The sequence below is a fragment of the Lepisma saccharinum genome, chromosome 4, assembly GCF_977018435.1.
Source record: "Lepisma saccharinum chromosome 4, izLepSacc3.1, whole genome shotgun sequence".
Taxonomy (NCBI): Eukaryota; Metazoa; Arthropoda; class Insecta; order Zygentoma; family Lepismatidae; genus Lepisma; species Lepisma saccharinum.
Genome location: NC_139232.1, coordinates 56,901,447 through 56,921,143, shown reverse-complemented (window position 1 = coordinate 56,921,143; position 19,697 = coordinate 56,901,447). Strand labels below are relative to the sequence as shown.

The following is a 19,697-nucleotide window of genomic DNA, read 5'->3' as shown; positions in this document are numbered from 1 at the left end:
CCTGCCAATTTTGAGTAGTCGCGACTATGGAGATAATGATAGTAAGATGGGTGAAGTGACAATAACAAACATGCAGGGACGACGACACACAAGCCCCACAGAGGATTACACTGGCTGTGAGTCCAGACACCAGAGCCTTGTTAGTCTGCAGTCCAAGGTATACCACGGGAAAGACATGTGGGTGCCTTCAGAAAAGGATCCCCTTTACACCCCCTCTCTATCATTCTTTCATTCTTCTCTCTCTCTCACTCACTAACTCTATACTTCTCTAACTCCCTTTTCTATATTACTCACTGTTTCACTCTTTATCTCGGATTGTACTCGCTGCTCTGTCTTCTTTCGCCTCACTTTCTCTGTTTCTTTATCGCTCTCTCTCTCTCTCTCTCTCTCTCTCTCTCTCTCTCTCTTTCTCTGATGTCTCCTGTATAACTCTTTCTCTCTCCATATCTTCCTTGCCGCTTCTCTCTGTTTCTATATCTGCATTTCTCTCCGCCATTGCTCTTTTCTCACTTGACTTTTCAATCTATCTTTTCTTTCCTAACTTCTATGCTCGAACGTATCTGTCCATGTTGCTAAATAAGGGAAAAGGTTAGAGTTTGTACAGTGGGATCCATGAGTATTACCGTGCAAATTGTCCATGACTATTTTCATTAATTTTTCTCTTACATTCTGTGTGTTTTTAAGCAATGGATTTTTGTGTATACTGGTGCAGAAGTTCTCAACACCTTGTTTTGAGTTTTCTTTTAAATCTTGCTCTTATTGGATCAAATAAAGTGCACGAACATGGGCGATGGACAATTTGCACGGTAATACTTATGGATCCCACTGTACTATGAGCGTCAGGCCACAGGCTACTCGCTTTCGAATCATATCAACGCCACTACTTAAATCTGTTTAGTCACCAGTTAAAAGTTAATTAACTTTAACGATTTAATTACCATTTAAAAACAATATCACATATCCAACGCTCGGATTGCCTCCATTTCCACAAATTACGATATGAAACGTTTGCAATAAACATAATTACATGCGAGAAGCAAATATAATTAACCAAAACGCCATACAACAACAGCTTTTGCACAGTTTGTAATTAAAGCGCTAATAACATAATGGTAAATAAAACAATTCCCTCGGAAAATAAATGTTAATCGCAATTATTGCATTTCTAATTAAATCTTTGCTTTTATGGTTGTGCATAATATCGTGCGGAATTTTATAATACTACACTTTCCAATCTCGTGTGTTGAGATTTGGCCTTTCATTGAATCAAAGATCTATTATTTTTACGAATTATGCGAGGGTCGTTCAGCGTTCAGCGAGAACTTGTGCATTAAATAGTGGTGAATGGATTTACTAACTAACTCTTTAGCATTCTTAAACGCGAAGGTTTATTTATGGCTGCAGCATCACAAGCCTTCCACCTGTCCCTCTCCTGGGCAATATCAATCCAATCTTTTCCATCCTTAACGATTTCCTTTAGATCCACGTTATCCACCCATCTTCGTCTTGACCTTCCTACTGGTCTCTTACCATCAGGTTTCCCAACAAGAATCCTGTAAACTCTTCTTTCCTCTCTCATTCGTGCAACATTGCCTGCCCACCTAAGTCTTCTTGATTAAATTAGATGGAGAACGATAAAAAATGCCTGTATCTTCATCCTTCGTCAGTATTACGCGTTCTCCCCGATGGAGTTGGCGCAGTAGTGTCAGCAAAAATAGCGACAGAGTAGTTTGTTTGTAGCTGTGGAACAGGGGTATATAATCAAATCCCTTGTAAAGGAGAACGTGAACGCAGCTGAAATTTTGAGAAGATGGCAACCAAGTGTGGGGAACATACGCTGTCACGTGCATGAGCGTATAAAAGACTAGAGTTTGTGTAAAATGAATCACATGAACACAGTCATCCGACTGTAGTGACGTCAGTCTCATCCATGTAGATTTTTCTTAGAGATAGGGGCCAGAATTTATACCTAGTATTATTCCAAGTGTGCCGTCCGAAATGCCATTCGCAAGAAAAGACGCGGAAAGTTGTCTAAAGATGTAATTCTTCTGCATGACAATGTCCGGCCGCACTCGGAGTTTTGTCTCACGGTCCTTCCGGTCCGTACTTAGTTCCCAGTGATTACAACTTGTTTTGGCGCCCTGAAAGACCATCTAGGAAGAAAGAAATTCCACACAACTACAGCCAGGTGTCCTAACGTGGTTACGACAGCAGCCAACTTCCTTCTGCGCGAAAGGAATCAGGGAACTTCCACAACAGTAGCAGCGGCGCTTGGACACTCAGGGGGAATACTTTGGAAAACTGACATAGTTTGGTGCTTGTAGGACTTTCCATTGCTTCCTAGAAATAGAAGTCTCGTCCAACCTTGAACGACCCTGTCATACGACCAATTTGTCATAGTATTTATTGCAGCAAAATTTCTACCTGATTCCCAAAAATTGATAACTACAAAGGTTCGCCCATAAAAAGAAACCGAACTGCGCTACGACGCTAAGGGTCCCGGGTTCGAATCCTGGCCTGGGCATGGATATTTGTGAGTGTCCATTCATCAAACTCATCCCCATCTTCGCAAATTAGCCAAAATAAGTGGCACAAAAAACGAAGTAAAATAAGGCAAGTCAATTCAAAGTAAAAACCGAACTTTCTTTTTAGGAAAGAAAACAAGTAATTACCTTCAAATGACTTTATCACCTTCAAAATAATCACCAGAGCAGGGAATACACTTTGACCAGCGTCTGTACAGGTCTTGGAAACACTCTTGATACTCATTGACAGTAAGTGTTCGCAAAATACGCGTAGCATTTAATTTAATGTCCGCGACGTCGTCAAATCTTCGCCCTTTCATAACCATCTTAAGCTGGGGAAAAAGGAAACATCAGAAGGCGATAAGTCCGGAGAATATGGAGGGTGATTGATCACTGTCACTGAATGCTTAGCAAGGTGTTGTTGTACAGACAATGCGATATGAGGCCGAGCATTATGGTGTAACAGAAACCATTGGCCAGAATCAAAAAGGTCCTGTATCGACCAAGCACTTCCTTTGTAATACCATTGATTGCTTGTTTGATTTTCAGGGACAAATTCATGGTGGATCAGTCCTTGGGAATCAAAAAATGCTATCAGCAGCACCTTTGTCTTCGATTTCGACATCCCTTTTTTGTTTTCTTTACGGGCGAGAACTGTCCTTTCCACTGCGCACTCTTTCTTTTTGTTTCGGGGTTAATATTGCAAACACCAGGTTTCATCTCGCTATACACTGCCCGTATCATCTGTAACGTTTCGGTAAACGATATACCCAATTTGTAACAAAACTTTATGCTGTAACGTTGTTCCATCTTGGTGCGCGTGCTTTGTACGCCGCCTGCACACGACCTGCATCTGACGTACGCTTGCCCCGATACCGACTGCCTATAACAGGTTGAAACATGCACTGACGGGAAGTTTAGATATAGCTCTTTGCAGTTTTGCCAGAATACGGTACCTTTTTATTTGGTTTGGTTCTTTTTTTTTACAGTTCGGTTCCTTTATGGGCGGACCTTGTACATTGTGATCAGCGAAAAATTCATCAAATGGTGTTCCGTTTCTGATATTATTCTTTATTTTCTCTATGTTCATGACCAGGCCATTAATATGATCCTGGGGGGATTTCACTCCAGGGGTCATTCTTTAAGTGAAGGACAAAAAAGACAATCCTGGCTTTTGTTGATTGCTTATAACTAAATGTTATATGATGTGTGGCTTTCTGTTTTTCCGTACCTCTAGTAAATTGGAATTTGCAATTTAAGGTCAACATGCAAGATGCCCAGAAGGATCAACATTGAGAGTCAAGTATGTATATAAATGTTATAGCCATAAGCATACGCATGTATTATTCGTGGGGTAATATATAATACACAGAAGCGTAACAAGGGGTGGGCGATTGGGCCTCACGTCCCATGGGGCATATACAGATAAACTACAACATTTGGTCTTTATCCGGTTTTGTATTCTAGTTAAATGTTACAATTTGAATGAATAATTCAAATATTTAGTATTGTAAATAAACCTAGCGGTATCCGTCTGATTTTAGAAGCCACGCCACTATAAATAAGCTATGAATAAACAAAATTCTGGTTGTATCGAATCTGTTATTGTTGTTCGTGTTATGACGTTTTAATGAAACTTGGAAGTGAGCGTTTAAGCTTGTACTAGGTAATAATATACCGATAATGTACACTGAACGTTGTCACGTCATGCACGGTAACAAGCCATTCTTAGCATCTACTCTCTTTGTGTGGCACTCCACCATGTTTAGTGTCCGCTACTGTCAGTCGGTGTAGTGGTGTAGTGATTTTACAGTTATCAGAAAATTCTTATCCCATCCGGAGCATCTAAATGAAAAAGAAGCTCGGAAAGCAAAGCAGAAAAAACGTTTAGGTAGGTCACTGATGAAATATTTGAAAACGAATGTAAGGAACATATACAGCGCCGGATTACCCACACCTTTCAGGAGCCCTGCGACAACGGATCAAAATGATAATTATTTGATCTTGAAAGAAAATTACATTCAAGCTTTCTTAAATTGTTTCCAAATGATAGAGAAATTAATCAACTGAATGAAACAAAAATTTTACATTACATACTCTATTGAGGAAACACTACATTATTCTATCCTAATATTAATACGTAATCAGTAATTATTATTATTATTTAAATTTGATATTTTGTTGACACATGCCTGAATATTTTGTATCGATTCACATTGAGATATCACAATCGAATTTCGCCCAGGGTTTCGCGATATGTTGATACGCCAATGATAATACAACAATATCATAGATTAATTGGATGCTGCTGTTTCCAACGCCTTTTCTTATAATTATCCAATATTGTAGGTTTGGACCTCAAATTTTGCGATATTTCATTAACTACAGATAATTTTAAAGATTCCCAAATAAAAAAAAACAGCTTGCCGAGAATACCATTCCTAATTTGGGGCACCGGAGTGCTAAATTTGAAAAATATGGCGCTAAAATGCAATCCTGCCAACGTACTTGTTAGTCTCTGTACATAAATTGTAACTTTACACGTTCTTAGAGCGATTCTCACAATCCCCTTGAAAACTTTCTCCCCGGCGTCGAATTTGAGGCCTCGCCGTCAAATGCTAATGTCCTTGTAACTTACACATCGCTGTTCGCCTACATCTCATGATGTGATGCGACTGTGGTGCCATCACTCCACTTGGTCTTCATCCATCATTTCACCAGGAATTCTTTCCAAGCACCGCCGATGGGAAACAACAACTGTCTTTTGTCCTTCAAGAGCACATGACGGAAGGAGGAGGTGGATGCCACAAGAGCCTCTTCCATTCGATAACAATGCCCTTCAATTCCCTTCCTGAGAAAGCCTTTCTTGCTTCTGTGCCAAAAGCCATTTGTAACCATATTCAGTGGCGTTCTGTGAACTTGTGCAACGGGGCTTGTGCCCAATGCCACTGCATGAAGAACGTAGGATCTGCTAGAATACCAGTAAACTAGAAAGACTTTTGGGCCTTCTGTCCTACCGCTTTCAGAATACTCGCACTGTCATCAAACCTTTCAAGAAATATTGTAACTGAAGTGTCTGTTCGTCCTACCCCCTACTTCTCAAAAACAAGGGTGAAGGATACTATTACTCTTCTTTTCGCCGCGCTTTCAAAAGAAGTATTTTCATTTGTAGTTTTGTTTTATAAATTCATTTTTCTACCTCGTTATATTAATCGGGGCAGTGAAGATGGATCACGATTACATGTAATCGATGAACACACGTTTAAACACAGACTCCTCGCTGACGAGACTGTATGAACTCAGCGATGGGATAAAAAGAAGCATATTAAAATGAAAAAAAAATCATACATCTTCCAACATCTGCATCAGAAGAATACAAACGAGGATAAAATAAAGCTGCTCCCTGATAAATTGTAATATTTGCAACGTTCATCCTGTCTGGGACCTCCCTGTAGTTTTCCTCAGTCACCCCAAGTAAATACTAATGTAGTATCTATAACGAAGGCCAAGAACGATGTTCCCACCCTTCTTCTGCCTTTGCTGCTATCCTTTGTTCTTCAACCTCTCCATTGCGGTGAACCTGACAGTACAAACAAACTATGTCGGTGAAGTCAACCAACAAACCTTATTTTTTCATACTAATACAGAGTGCTTTATGAGCCTATTCCAGATTATGATCATTTATGATATATACAAAGAGAATAGCACTGACTTATGCTTCAATGCAATTTACACATTTTTGAAGTAGAATGGAAAATGAAATTTTATACAGAAGTAAAGTCACAAGAAGCAAAGTAAGGATAGTGGAGTGAACTGAACATAAAGCCATTCTTCCAGAAAGCTGCACAGAAAAGTGAATAATATAAAATAGAGAAATAATTGTAAAGAAAACTGAATGAAAACACGGAGAAGTGTTAAGGCTAGTAAAGTGAATACGAATAAACCAAATGAACAGCAAAACTTGATATAAGTGCTATGGAAAATGAAGAGAGCGTCAGTGATAAAGAACTAACCGATGGTTAAGAGATATGCTGTAGAAAATAAAGTACATAAAAAAGATGATGTTCGGTTAATGTTAAGAACAAAATAGAAGCGAAATTAACCACAAATTCGGAGAGAAATGCTATGGGGAAATGAACTAAATAGAACTAAAATATAACATCAAACCTGGGAGAAATGCTGGGGAGAATAAAGGATATTCGCAAGGAGGAGATATGTAAATTCAATCGTGAAACCTGACATAAAATTGAAGAAGTATGTATACACAGTTGACTGTGGAAAGTATCATTTCGTATATTATAGAGGACAGAGCAATTAATACATTAGAAATATATGAAATAAAGATGTGGTGAACGTAAGGAAGATTATCCGTAGTAAGATGAGGAGCTGTAAAACCTGAAAACAACGATTAATTAGAATTTGTCGTGAGACTTTTTATAAGAAGGCGAGAACAAAGAAGAATTAAGGGAGTTTACCTTAGGAGAGTCGTAAAACGTAGAAGCAAAATATTCAGAAAATATAAACAAAGAGGGTAGTAATTCAAGAATTTAAGATACGAAGAAGCGTAATACTCCAAAAGCTTAGAGAAAGAATATCGTAGAGGTGGCTGAGCGAAAAGTATCGACTTAGGAATTCCTATAGGTTCGAAATAAATCTCATCAGAACGATTGCTTTTTTTTTGTTTTGTTTTTGTCAGATCAGTCTGAATGAATTCTTAAGGAGCTCCCGTGATTGGCTTAATACCTGAGCAGCTCCTTGCAATCACTTGTTCGATGTCTTCTCCCCAGAACCGTGTTGTTTCCACGGCATATTTACGACTATCTTATTTGTGTGATGAGCCGAGAGAGGAGGAGAAAGGCAAGTCGGACATCCATTTCATGCAAGGATTCCCAGAGGATCTGCCTCGGGAGAGACTACCTGATTAATCATACGGCCGTCACCAAGTGGGGGAGAGCAGGCCCCTCCCTCTCAACCCGCCAACATCCGGGGACAAGTTACTGCAAGCGCTGATCCCGACAGTGGAGCACGTCTTCATTACATTCCCCAGGAAACTCGGTAGATGCTGAAAGTTGTCGATTGTCATCTGTCTGAGACAAGGGCTGAGAACGTCAGTCGGAGAGACGGATGGAGAGGCGCTGCTCCGGTTTAAGTTCCGTCATTATAATCATCTCGTCTTGATCCGGAGCAGGTGCTGCCGGAGGAAGACGGGTGGCGGGATCTGTTTGTTTCTGGGGGGGCTGTTCTTGTATCTCCTCTTCAGCTTTAGTCGTCCCGGCTGAATTTTTCTTTTTCAGTCAAGGCTTCGAATGTCTGAAAGCACATTTCTAGGGGGTTGCTCTTTAGGTAACGAACGGAAGTGGATTCGAGTTCGGATGCAGAGATGAACATTGAATCATCCTCCAAAGCCTTGCCGTCAAATTAACCTAATTCAAGAAACAAATTGCAGCAGTAAGGATTTTTGCAATATTACGACGTGAATACATTGACAAATATATGGCAGAGACCGTCGTGGTGTAATCTGAACTTTCATATTGGAACGGGCACCCGAAAATAATTTTCAATGCGTTTGCAACTTCGTAGAAGAACAAGAAGAAAGATCCAACTATGTTACCACATTAAAATCCATGGGGAAGATCGAGTCAGTATTGAATACTTGCAATGTTCTCCGCTCCTGCGTGCTACACTGCACGCTACACACTACACCTTGGATTGATTGATTGATTGATTGATTGATTGGTTTGGTTTATTTTAGGTCGCTTTTCTGCCACTTTTGGCTAATCGCGATGATTAGTGATATGATGAAATAGCTCATTCTAATGACCCTTGAGTTCATTCATGATGTAGCCCTAAAAGTATAGAATTACTAGGAATAAAAATCTTAGACCGAAGGGACATCCATGCCCAGGCCGTGATTCGAACCCACTCCGTCACGGAGGCCGTCACTGTACCTTGGGGGTGAAGAAAAAGTTTACCCACATATGGTAACTGTAAAGCCGCAGACACGAAAACTTAGCATTTAAGGACTTGCTATGCTTAAGCAAGAAAAGAAAAATCAATTACAATAATTCTTTATTTACATTTGCACCCATGTAAATTACCTGTTTAGCACACTTACACAGCGTACTCCTATCCTGTGTGTTAACAGGATAACGTCCCAATCCAAATACCTGGAAGGTAAGAGAGAATTATCATGTATAAACTTTAAGTGGCAACCACAAATACTTAGCGCGTTCAGAGATACAAGTTTCAATTGTGGATAAAGAATGAAAAGAGGTTAAATAACCTAACAAAATCAAACCATGAGACATGTAATATCTATGCTACTTAAACAAAAAAAAATACACGTTTTTCTCTTTCCAGTTCGACAAGCGAAACGGTAGTACGAGATTAGATGTAGTCCATGATGCCATCCAGGTTGCCAATATTGCTGATTTGGTAAGTTCTTGGTCTTTCTTTTAACCTTTACGAAAGAAACCTACTTCATTACTCTGACAATGAGTTGACAAAGGTCCATCACACAGTGTACTGCAGTAGCGTGAAATACATAGCCATCTTTTCTTTCGCGACTACTGTTTATACTGAAGTGTAAACTTCCTGAATTTACTGGACGAGTAAGCGGGCAAGAACCGAATTGCGAATATATGGAATGTGCAAGCTGATAACTAGAAACAAAATCATTGACATATTTTCTATGAACCTAAAATAATTTCGAATAAATATCCTGAACACATTTTTAATGCGACGTAAACGCAGTAAGTTGAATAATTATAACGAATACCTATTTAATCAACTCATATTCCTATCTTTTATATTATTGTTTTATATCTCCGTTATCATTATTATTGAATGTATTGTATGATTGTATCAGTGTAATTTATTACAAATATTATCTATGAGTAATGCCAGAAGTAATAATAACATTATTTTAGGTGTAAATCAAGTTATGATTACAGAAAACATTGTTAATTTCAGTAAGATTGCACCCACGAAGTTACAACTGTATCCTGTCTGTGTAATTTGCATTTTCAGCCTTCAGTTTATAAAACGCTGTAATCGGGAATCTGCCTGTTTTGTTCCTAATAAATAAATATGTAAAGAACGTAAAGAAAATTGCTGCAAGAAAATTTATATTGCTGTGAACTTCAGTTTACTGTCAAAGTTAGAAGTGTTTTAAAAAGGAAATGTTATTCATTGAGTTCATTTCCAAATCCTACTTGAATTCTTTTCTTCATATTATTTATCCCAAACCTGTGGGAAGTGTCAAATGTATACATGTATATGTACAGTTGGAACGATCCTATTGAAAGTCAATGTGCAACAATTGATTCAATTGAAAAATACTAAGAACTAGTAGTAATTAAATACGAGTAAGATAATTTTTGACAGCCTAAATGTATTTTAGCATTTAGCAACAAGTATTATTTACACAATCCTACCATCTAGCGGTTAATATTAAATTAAACCATTTTGTATTTCAGTATTTTCGAACCCTAAACACCAGAGTAGCAGTAGTGTACATAGAGACGTGGCAAAGTGGAAACCAGGCGCCAATAGACAAGAGCCAAGATATTAGCCGCGCATTGCTCAATTTTAATGATTACACATCCAGGAAGCTCTTCAAAGTTGATAAAGACACAACTCAGCTCCTCACGTGAGTACACTGTTTATATTAGTCAAGTCAGTATCTTAGCAGGTTGTATTGAGTGTCAGCTCGTGTTGGGCTCTGACTCATTATTTTCATTGCGTTGATGACATGGCAGGGTTCTTTTATGTTATTTCAGTCCTCTCGACAACTGTCGCGGTTTGGATTTCCTTGTTTTCCCCCTCATGGCAGGATAAGGTGTAGCAGTTCCAGATAATTTTAGATGTTTTTTTATTAGTCGTCCATCCTTGGCAGCTTATATACTAATGTCCAAAATTAAAGCAACAAACGGAAATTCTTTCCCGTGTGTCCATTTGACCACATAATACGATCAGGTGATAGTAATATTTATGATCTCATAGACAACTGGTTTAAGATAAAAAATAAACTAACCTTAATGTGCCAGGATTCAGGGGTGCCCCCCCAAGGCCAATGGCGCATCCCCCCCAAAATCATGTCATGCGTTTCCCCCAAATCATATCATTCGCACCCTTAAACCATATCGTAATCCCCACAAAATATTTAATTACGACAGCGTGTCTAACGAAAGTAACTTTTTCTTAGCTTTACTAAACATTATAATTGATCTGTCCCTCCTCCCTAAACATACTCAAGACCACCCCTAAAATCGTTCATCATTATCAAGAATATTGCGTGGATTCCACTTTAAATTGTAGGTTCAGTCCCGATTAGCCTTAGAGTGCATAAAGTGGACTTAAAAAACCAAATCAATCAATCGAGAATATCGCTTGTCTTGTAATGCAGCTTTAGTATAAAAACTTCATATTCATCTCATTAAAGCGCGAAACACACATCGCAGCAACAAATTATTGCGAGCGAAGCGAGCAAGAAAATTTTTACATCCATATCTTTGCAGGCTTTGAAGAATATTAATTGTATGGGGTGTCAATCCTTTCTTAAGAACCCGAGATATTTAGTCTTTTCCTTTTCCAGATTTTCCTTTGGCACATTCGGGGTCGAAAACGTGTGGATGCCTTATCACTGAATACAGTCTCCAAAATGTAATGTTCGAACTCTTTCTCCACTACAGAAATCCCTTGACAATCTAAGATTTAACACTTTATCAAGAGCTTTCTATCTCCCCCTTTAAGTTTCATACTCAATCCTACCACCAAAATTTCCATGCCAATTTTAGACTTTAGATATTGCTTCCTCCAAAAAATTAATTCTGTCTCCACACCAGAATTTCCGCAACAGTCTAAGACAATAGTAATACAAAAGAATTGGATATCCCCTTCAATTTAATGCTCAATCCCCCTCTAACTAAAGTACTCGCCATAATCTAAGACCTAGAGTTGGATACTGTCCCCCGCAAAGTTTAATTCAGAATCCCCCTCAGAACCCACGTGTCAATTAAGGCCTAATATATAGGAGTTCTATACCCTCCCTCCTTCGATAATGCCCTAAACACTTTCATTTCTTCATGTAATGGATTAAATATTTAAGGTGTAAAATTTTTACATATATTTTGGAAAAGATATAAATGTTAAATTTTATATTATTTGAAGGGAAAAAATCCCCAAAAGAAATCTCGTTGGCGCAATATGCGCCATAAAACCCCCTTGTGGGCACCCCTGCCAGGATTTATCAACAAAAAAATCACGATAGCAACAGGTTAAACTTGGCAAATTTATCAACAAAAGAAATCACACGAGGAAAGGATTTCTGTTTGTTGCTTTAATTTTGGACACTAGTGTATATTGTATGTGTCCCCGTTGTATTTTTCAATGCAATTTCACTAATGGTCGGATGTGTGGCTGAATTGCCCAGAACTTTATTTTGATTCGACGCATGAAGTCGAAGAGTGTTTCCTCTCCTATAGCATCTCTAATTTCAACGTTTGGAGCATATCTGTCTGCCACAGTAATAATCCTCAGAGTCCTGTTTTGTACAACCTGAAGTCTTTTCAAATCACTCGGAGCATCATGCATCCAGATTATACATGAATAGGTGATCAGTGTCCGAATGAGCATCCCCGTACATATTAAGTCTATTCTTCCATGCGAGAACCGATGTCTTCAGAATGGAATAAAGTTGTCCGATGCGTCTGTTAGCTCTATCAGCAAGGTCTTTGGTGAGATCTCCAAAGGTCATGCTTCCGTCGAAGAGGACTTCCAGGTAGCGGACTCGTTGCGCAGGCGGAATCCTGTTGCCATGAAAGCTTAGTGCCAGTTGGAATTGTGGTCTTCTTGTATAAATAACGACTGAGCTTTATATTAAGGTAGGTGAGCCAAAGGTGGTCATAGTTAAGCTTCTAGGGTAATTTACAAATCTCCAATGAGAGATAAATTAACGAACTTTTAATAAATAACTCTTATAACTAATTAACAACATGTACCATATAAATATTTTGTAAAATTGCTTGTAATTTTTTTAAAAAATTACAAAACCGTTACATCTGTTCCTAAGGTGGCCCATGGGTACCAAAGGTACTGCTTATGGTTTCGTAGAAAATGTTGCTCAAGGAAACATATTTATTCATGTTCATTCATTTTTTTATATAATTTATTAGATAAATTGTTAGTCATTGATTGGTGACATGCATTATGTACAGTAACGACGCATAACCGACCTCCGTGCTGGAGTGGTTACTTATTGCCCAACCCTCGTATGTAGAATGATTTTCCCAAGTTTCCATCTCTTGGCATTTTGGATTTGAGTTGTCCTAACATTGAGGAACATTCCTGGAAAAATATGTTCTGTAGTATTTAATTGGAGCAAAATTTTAGCAAATTCCACCCTACTAATTGTCTTCGAAATGAATAAAAGAAACACTTCCGCCAAAAAATGATCACTGAAGTATTTATATAAAACCCAACATATTAATAACATTTAGTGATTCATGAAAGTCTGTGCAAATTTGACATTATTAGGTAATATTTAACAATAAAATGTATTTTAATATGAAAAAAGTGTAAATTCCAGAGGCGAGTGTAACCTGTACCCAAGGTGGCCGGCTCGCCATAACCCACCGTAGGAACTCGCCTCTGGACTACGTTTTTCAACAAAAATATATATCGTTCCTTTGGCACAAAAAAACATCTTTACAATGTTACTATGTGATCAAAAAGATAATTAAACGAGCTTTCAAAATATGTATAAAATATTAACATTTGTTACTTTCAAGGACGTACACACACACATTCCTTACTTACCTTAAAATAACAACTAATCTGCTCTATCCCTGACACAATAACTTACATAAAATGGCTGCTGGCAGGCCGAGACAGTTGGTTTTCTGCAAAGTGCATCAGATGGAGACTGGGTGCATTTATGTAGCGTCATTTGTTAACTTTGTTAAATACAAATATGATTTTCGTGAAGTGGACCACTTTGGGAACTATGGCCACCTTTGGCTCACTTACCTTATATTGCCTTGCGTGGTCATATTGCATTGTGCTGTACACTGGACGAGTCTGTGATTTCTCAACTGAGAAAATTTAATACAAATATCAATGTCATTCCAGACGGTGACACAAAATTGCCAACTTGAACAGAAAGAGAAATTTACACTTTTTTAAAACAATAAATGACGCCTCCAAAACCTCTCACGAATTGACCTTCGCTTACTTCTTGGAGATAAGTGGCGACGCCAGGAAAAGGGCAGGAGTGGTTGTTAAATTCACTTGTAGACGAAGTACAGTGCGATGCACAAGTACTGCTTGGCAAATTGTCCATGACTATCTTCATTCATTTTTCTCTAGCATTCTAAATGTTTTTAGGATACAGACTTTCAACTATTCTAATTGGTTTATTGATTTAAAAGTTTTGGGTGCCTCGGCACGTATGACCATTTTGCACCCTTCAACGTATACGGGGGGGGGGGCGGAATCCCCTTATCTAAAACTCTTACATTTTGGGTTAAAAATGGGTTGTAAAGAGCCTCTTGAGAAAGATTGATAGTGCACGTTTTATAGAGATCTGCATGGGAGAAACACAACACATTAAAAAAGGTAAGGATAATTTAAAAACTACCGCAGAAACAATGAAAGAGGCCTGCTCTTCTCAAAAAACTAAAAATATTGGCTAAAACACCAACATAGATGACAAATTGTTGTGAAGGTGAAAACCCTGTCTGAGGTAAATTAAATGGGTACACACCTGAATTATGTATAATTACATACAGTGGGGGTGATTAGGGGGGCGTAGAGGCAGTTGTTCCTCCTCACGTTTTGCCACTTATGTCCCCGCACTAAGGTAAACCTCATCTACCAAGGGTAAGTGAACTGTCCTTGGCCCCTTAGTTTTGGCACCATGACCCCCCTACGACCCAGTCTCGGAACCCAAACGCCGCCACTGATGATATATATGATTTCACGCCAGTCAAACAATAGATCCAAACCTTTGTCACACGCAAAATAACAATATGGAAGTATCTTTCACTTGCAAAAATTGATTTTAAATGTCTAATTAAGACAAAGTATTTAGGATGTGTAAATTTAATTCAGAAAAGTTTTCTTCTCTTTTGGGCGAGCTGACTAGCATTCACGATTTTCATCTGTTTAAAATTTAAAAATAAGAAAAATCCGAAAGTCTCGTGTCCAATGCATGTTGCATTATTTGATCTAATGTAAATAATTTAATATTACCTACATAACACGTCATTTCACTAATTGTTAATCTCATCTCCAGGGACAAAAATGATTATACAGGGTGACTACTCACAGGGAATTCCTTGAATTCCGGGAATTATGTGTGAATTCTACGTGAATTTTTCTCAGTAGACGTGAAAATTTGCAACTTCCATTAATCGAAATCCTATTGAATTTGTACATATTATATAATGCTCTGAGGCATAGTTTCGCTTTTATTTTTATTGAGGATAGAAAAGAAAAGAAAGCTACGTGAAAAATGAAACAGAATTATCTCAATCCGTTTGTTTTGCTAGTGTCCTTTGCAGAGCAATCTATTTGGCACACGGAAGATTATTGCAAAATATCTTGAATTTAGGTAGATTTTAGTTTGAAATTCTTATACAATTAACAATTTGTCCTAGACAGTGATGTGCGTCTACGCGTAAACAACGATAGTCTACATTCTACACGTAGACTATTTTATACACGTAGATTAAGTAATCTATGTAAACAACATGGCGAAAGGTGGTAGCTTAACAAAGGGCGCCGTGGAATTAAAAGAAAATTATACTGCGTATGAGTTGCTGATGTGTGAGGAGAACTTTTCATACCCTTTCTTCCAAATTCGAACAATACCTCACCTAGGAAGAAACCTAATATAGGAAATATTCTAGTGTTTTATGGGGAAAAGACCACTCTTGCCTCACAACTGCCATCTGTTGTTGTTTTTTTGCATACTATTTATCTTCTTCCATAGTTGATGATAGAAGAGAAGAGAAATTTTGTTGTAAATAGGATTCTTTTCATTTCGTTAGGAACCAATACAGTTGAAAATGTCACTTTCCTTTCATGAAAACCTTGAAAATTAATTTTAATGCACTTTAGATTGTCTACGTAGTCTATGTAAACTACAACCCAATGTAATCTACGCGTAGTTTACGTGTAGACAACGCATGTAGACGTAAACTTATAGTCTACGGCACAACACTGGTCCTAGATTAATATATTCCGTAACATTTGGAACCTTAAATGAAGTGTTTATATATATATATATATATATATATATATATATATATATATATATATATATATATATATACCGTTTAATTTAATTTAATTTGACTTTCTGGATAAACTGGAATCACACAGAGCCTTTATACTGTTAATATATTTGTGTGTGTGGATGGTGAGAGGCGGTAATATGTAAGGTTGAAACAGAGAAAACACTTGTACCCTGCTTGTAGCCTTGAATTTCTGGAAAGTTCGCATTGAAAACCTGGAATTATACTTGAATTTTATCAAGGTCCTAGAATGGCTACCTTGTAATACCATGTTAACGAAAGGGAAGTGTTTCAGTTTCGTGAAAATTTCAATTTCGAGCCTTAGTTTCTGGGTTCGTAGGAGAGCATAGACAGAACCAACCACCTTATACATTTGCTCACAGAATTTCCCTGATATGTAGTAAGCTCAAGATTGGTACATAGAACACTATCGCCTCAAATGTGCGCTTGATCCGATTATAAGGTCTATTCTGGCCGTTATTTGGTCGACAACTCTCGCAGCCGTTTAGATTTACAGGTGCTCTGGGTTTAACTCACCAACTTCGGTAATTGTCCACTAAAGAGCCACACAATGAAGGATTTCCTCGGACCAGCGAATAAGTAAAGTTCAATGGCAGCTTTGGAGTTAATTGGATTTGTTTCCACCAGCTGGCCGCCGGTACGTGTCCTTCTTCGCAGCCATTTTTACTACCTGATATAGACGTAAATTGCTTTGTCTCTGTAAAAAGAATAAATTGCAAAACACTGAATTGATTTGTCTTCTTACGCTTATTTGAATATATATTTTATTTTACTTAATGCTATTTTCAATAAGTAAATATAAACAAAGTTTTGAAATATGAAGATAAGAATTTTTAAAGATTGTGCCGTTTATATCAAGAATTAGTTGAGATAATCTCTACCTTCGGAGTATACTATGTACACCAAATGGCGAAAGAAACGGTAGACGAATTGTCCATCACCATTTTTAGTCGGTCTGTATTAAGCCAGGTTTACATTGGTCGAGTAGACGGGAGAGTAGCTGGAGCGAGTAGGGTAAGGCGAGCTACTCTTCCCGTGTAAACAACTGGAGAGAGTACTGGAGCCAGTACTCGCTCCAGTAGTCAGGACAGTAGAGTAGCTGTCCACGGAGGACAGCGATTCGACCGAATTACTTCCTCTCCCATCGAATTTTTCACTCGCGCGTAAACTCTACAGACCACTCGGTCAATGTAAACACTTTCTGAGGACAGTATAGAGTCTGTGTTGTGTGAGTGTCGATAGATTTTTTGTCGATTATAGGAACAAACAGAATAAACTACGTAGGAGATGAGACTTAATGTATTTGCGCAGGAGAAGTAAAATTAAAAATAAAGAATTTACGTTCTACGTACAACTGGTACAACCAAGAACAATCGAAAATAGAACAATCAAGGAAATTAGTTTTATTTCCAGACATGTCCTCGTGCATTATTGTATTCATTTCTCGATAAGGAAACGTGTGTAAACCGTTTCAGAACTTTTTTTTTACGCCAATGTCGTCGATGGGTTCATTCTGTCGAAAGAGCACCAAACAGCTGCAGCCACTATCCCACTTTGTAGGAGTCAAGTAGAAAGTGTGTAAACAGCTACTCGCCATAGAAGGGTCGAGTCGAGCAGACAGACCAGTAACTCGTCCCAGTAGCTCTCCCGCTCACTCGAACAATGTAAACTAGCCTTTACACAGTGTGATGGCAATGAATTGAAACAAAGACGTCAATACGCAGAGGGAATACCTGCTTCGAAACAACATAGTTTCATTCCTTAAACCAACACAGGATGTAGAATAAAATAGCGAAAATAGCAGTGGATAATTTGCCTACCATTATCTCTGCCGTTGACTGCACTACACCAATGGTTCCCAAAGTGTACGCACGCACTGACTGGCTTACAGGGCCGCCGAGAAATGTTCCAATAATTTCACTGAAATGACACTTATTTGTCATTGTTTTAGATATGATTGTTCCAAATGTGTGCTTATTAAATACTTTTTACACATAAAATGTTTCTGAATTTGAAATATGTGTTTATTTGTTTAACTTAAGGCAAACAACCTAACCATACTAACAGAACGTTTTAAGTGTTATAATAGGCCTACATATGACTTGGGCGTCGCAATGAAATGCTGAAACACTAAGGACGCTGTAAAACGAAAACGTTTGGTAACACTTGCACTACACTATTTACCCTAGTGCCTTAAATTCTTGATAGTAGTTAAAAACTTTAGTTATTAGAGCACATTGAAGGCTTCCTCTCCCCTGTTGAAAAAAAACTTTGAAAACTAAATAAAAAAAGAACCTAAAAAAAGATATTTCGGGTCCTGCAACCTCACTGATAGTAAGTTGAAATCATTCCATCATTGTAATCATTATAAATTACATTACATTAATTTATAACATTACATAATTTCTTTCAGTTCTACAACTACGTTTTACATTTAGGCTTACATTTTCATTTTAAAAAAACTCGAAAGAAAGCACTTTTCGAAACATTAAGTGATTTAGTCTTTTGTGCTTTGGGGTCCTCAGGGTATTTTTTCAGTAGTCAGTACTATATTTTACCAAATTGTTAGGGGAATATAATCCCTGTAAACACTTTCCTGGATACGCTACTGGGAACGCAAGAGAACGGGTAATATGTAAATAATAACGCTTTGAACTGAAGAGAACAATTTCCTAAACTACCGAATTGCATCAAGGGTAGAAATATTTAATAACTTCACTAAAACTAAATTATGATTTCCAGTAATCGTTCAATCATCGTGGATTAAACTTGTTTGTGGTTGATGCAGATGCCAACAAACCACATGATTGACCGGGCCATATTGATTGCTTCATGAAGAAGTAAGGATACAGGATAATAAAAAGTGATTTAATGAGTTTCGCTCCCACTCTGTTCCTCGTCATTCGGCAGCACTGCCACACGGCTCCATAGGAATTTCCCTAATGTTGGTTCACAGGCAATTATCACAACCAATAAAATTGATTGTTGGTGAAAAGTTGAGTAACCTTTCTTCTGGCGCTACAGCCGCCACCCAACCACCAAAAATAGAAACAGAATGGTTCAACAAAAAACAAAAGTGGAAGTTCATCTTTTTCAATGATTCTGGTGGCCCCACAGAACTTGTTTAATAAAGGAGGCAGTCAAAATGGAAGAGTTGCGTCCTTACGTACGAAGTACGTCATGTTTACGTCAGAAGGGAGAAAGAAGAGATATGAAAGAAGCAGAAGATAATGAGAGGATGGAAGGGAAATTGGGTGCAATGCATTTGCGCCAAAATCGCGTGTTTTGCGCCAATGAACAAATTGTAAATATTAGTGCCACAGAGAGAAAGAGAGAGAGAGAGAGGATGGAAGGGAAAAGAGGAAATAAAATGTGAGACAGAATGAGAGAGGAAGTAAAAAGACACAGAGAGAGAGAGAGAGAGAGAGAGAGAGAGAGAGAGAGAGAGAGAAGAAAGAGAAATTGCATAAGATCGATAGCGAAAACAATGAATAGCAGGAGACAGAAACGGGAGGTAAAGCATACTAGACAAAGAAATAATCAAGAAGAGAGGAAGAAAATACGAAGAAGGAGACACTAAAGTTGAAAACAGAAGAGTGAATGCTAGAAAGAAGATACAACAAAAGAAAGTGAGAAAAGAGTTACACATAAAATGGAGAAGGGAAAATAAGCAGACATTCTTTTTTTTGTTCCAAGGGGAGCCAAGTGACCACTCTTGAATCTCCCTGCGGGCGCTCATGCGTGTTCCGTTTTTAACTTTAGTGTCTCCTTGTAGCGCAGTATTTCGTAGTCTCCGCAAGTAATAGATGCTGACCCCCTATTAAAGAAAGTAATAAAAAAATCTTGCATATAC

The 19,697-nt window shown here is 38.0% G+C and overlaps 1 protein-coding gene across 1 annotated transcript in view; it reads left to right on the top strand.

The window, feature by feature from the left end:
* The window catches only part of mmd (disintegrin and metalloproteinase domain-containing protein mind-meld), a 608,670-nt gene that overhangs the window by 413,399 nt on the left and 175,574 nt on the right, over positions 1-19,697 (top strand). Inside the window, exons 9-10 of the mRNA XM_083121407.1 lie at positions 8,886-8,960; positions 10,004-10,176. Of these exons, the coding sequence (XP_082977533.1) occupies positions 8,886-8,960; positions 10,004-10,176 (248 nt within the window). The remainder of the gene's footprint in view (positions 1-8,885; positions 8,961-10,003; positions 10,177-19,697) is intronic.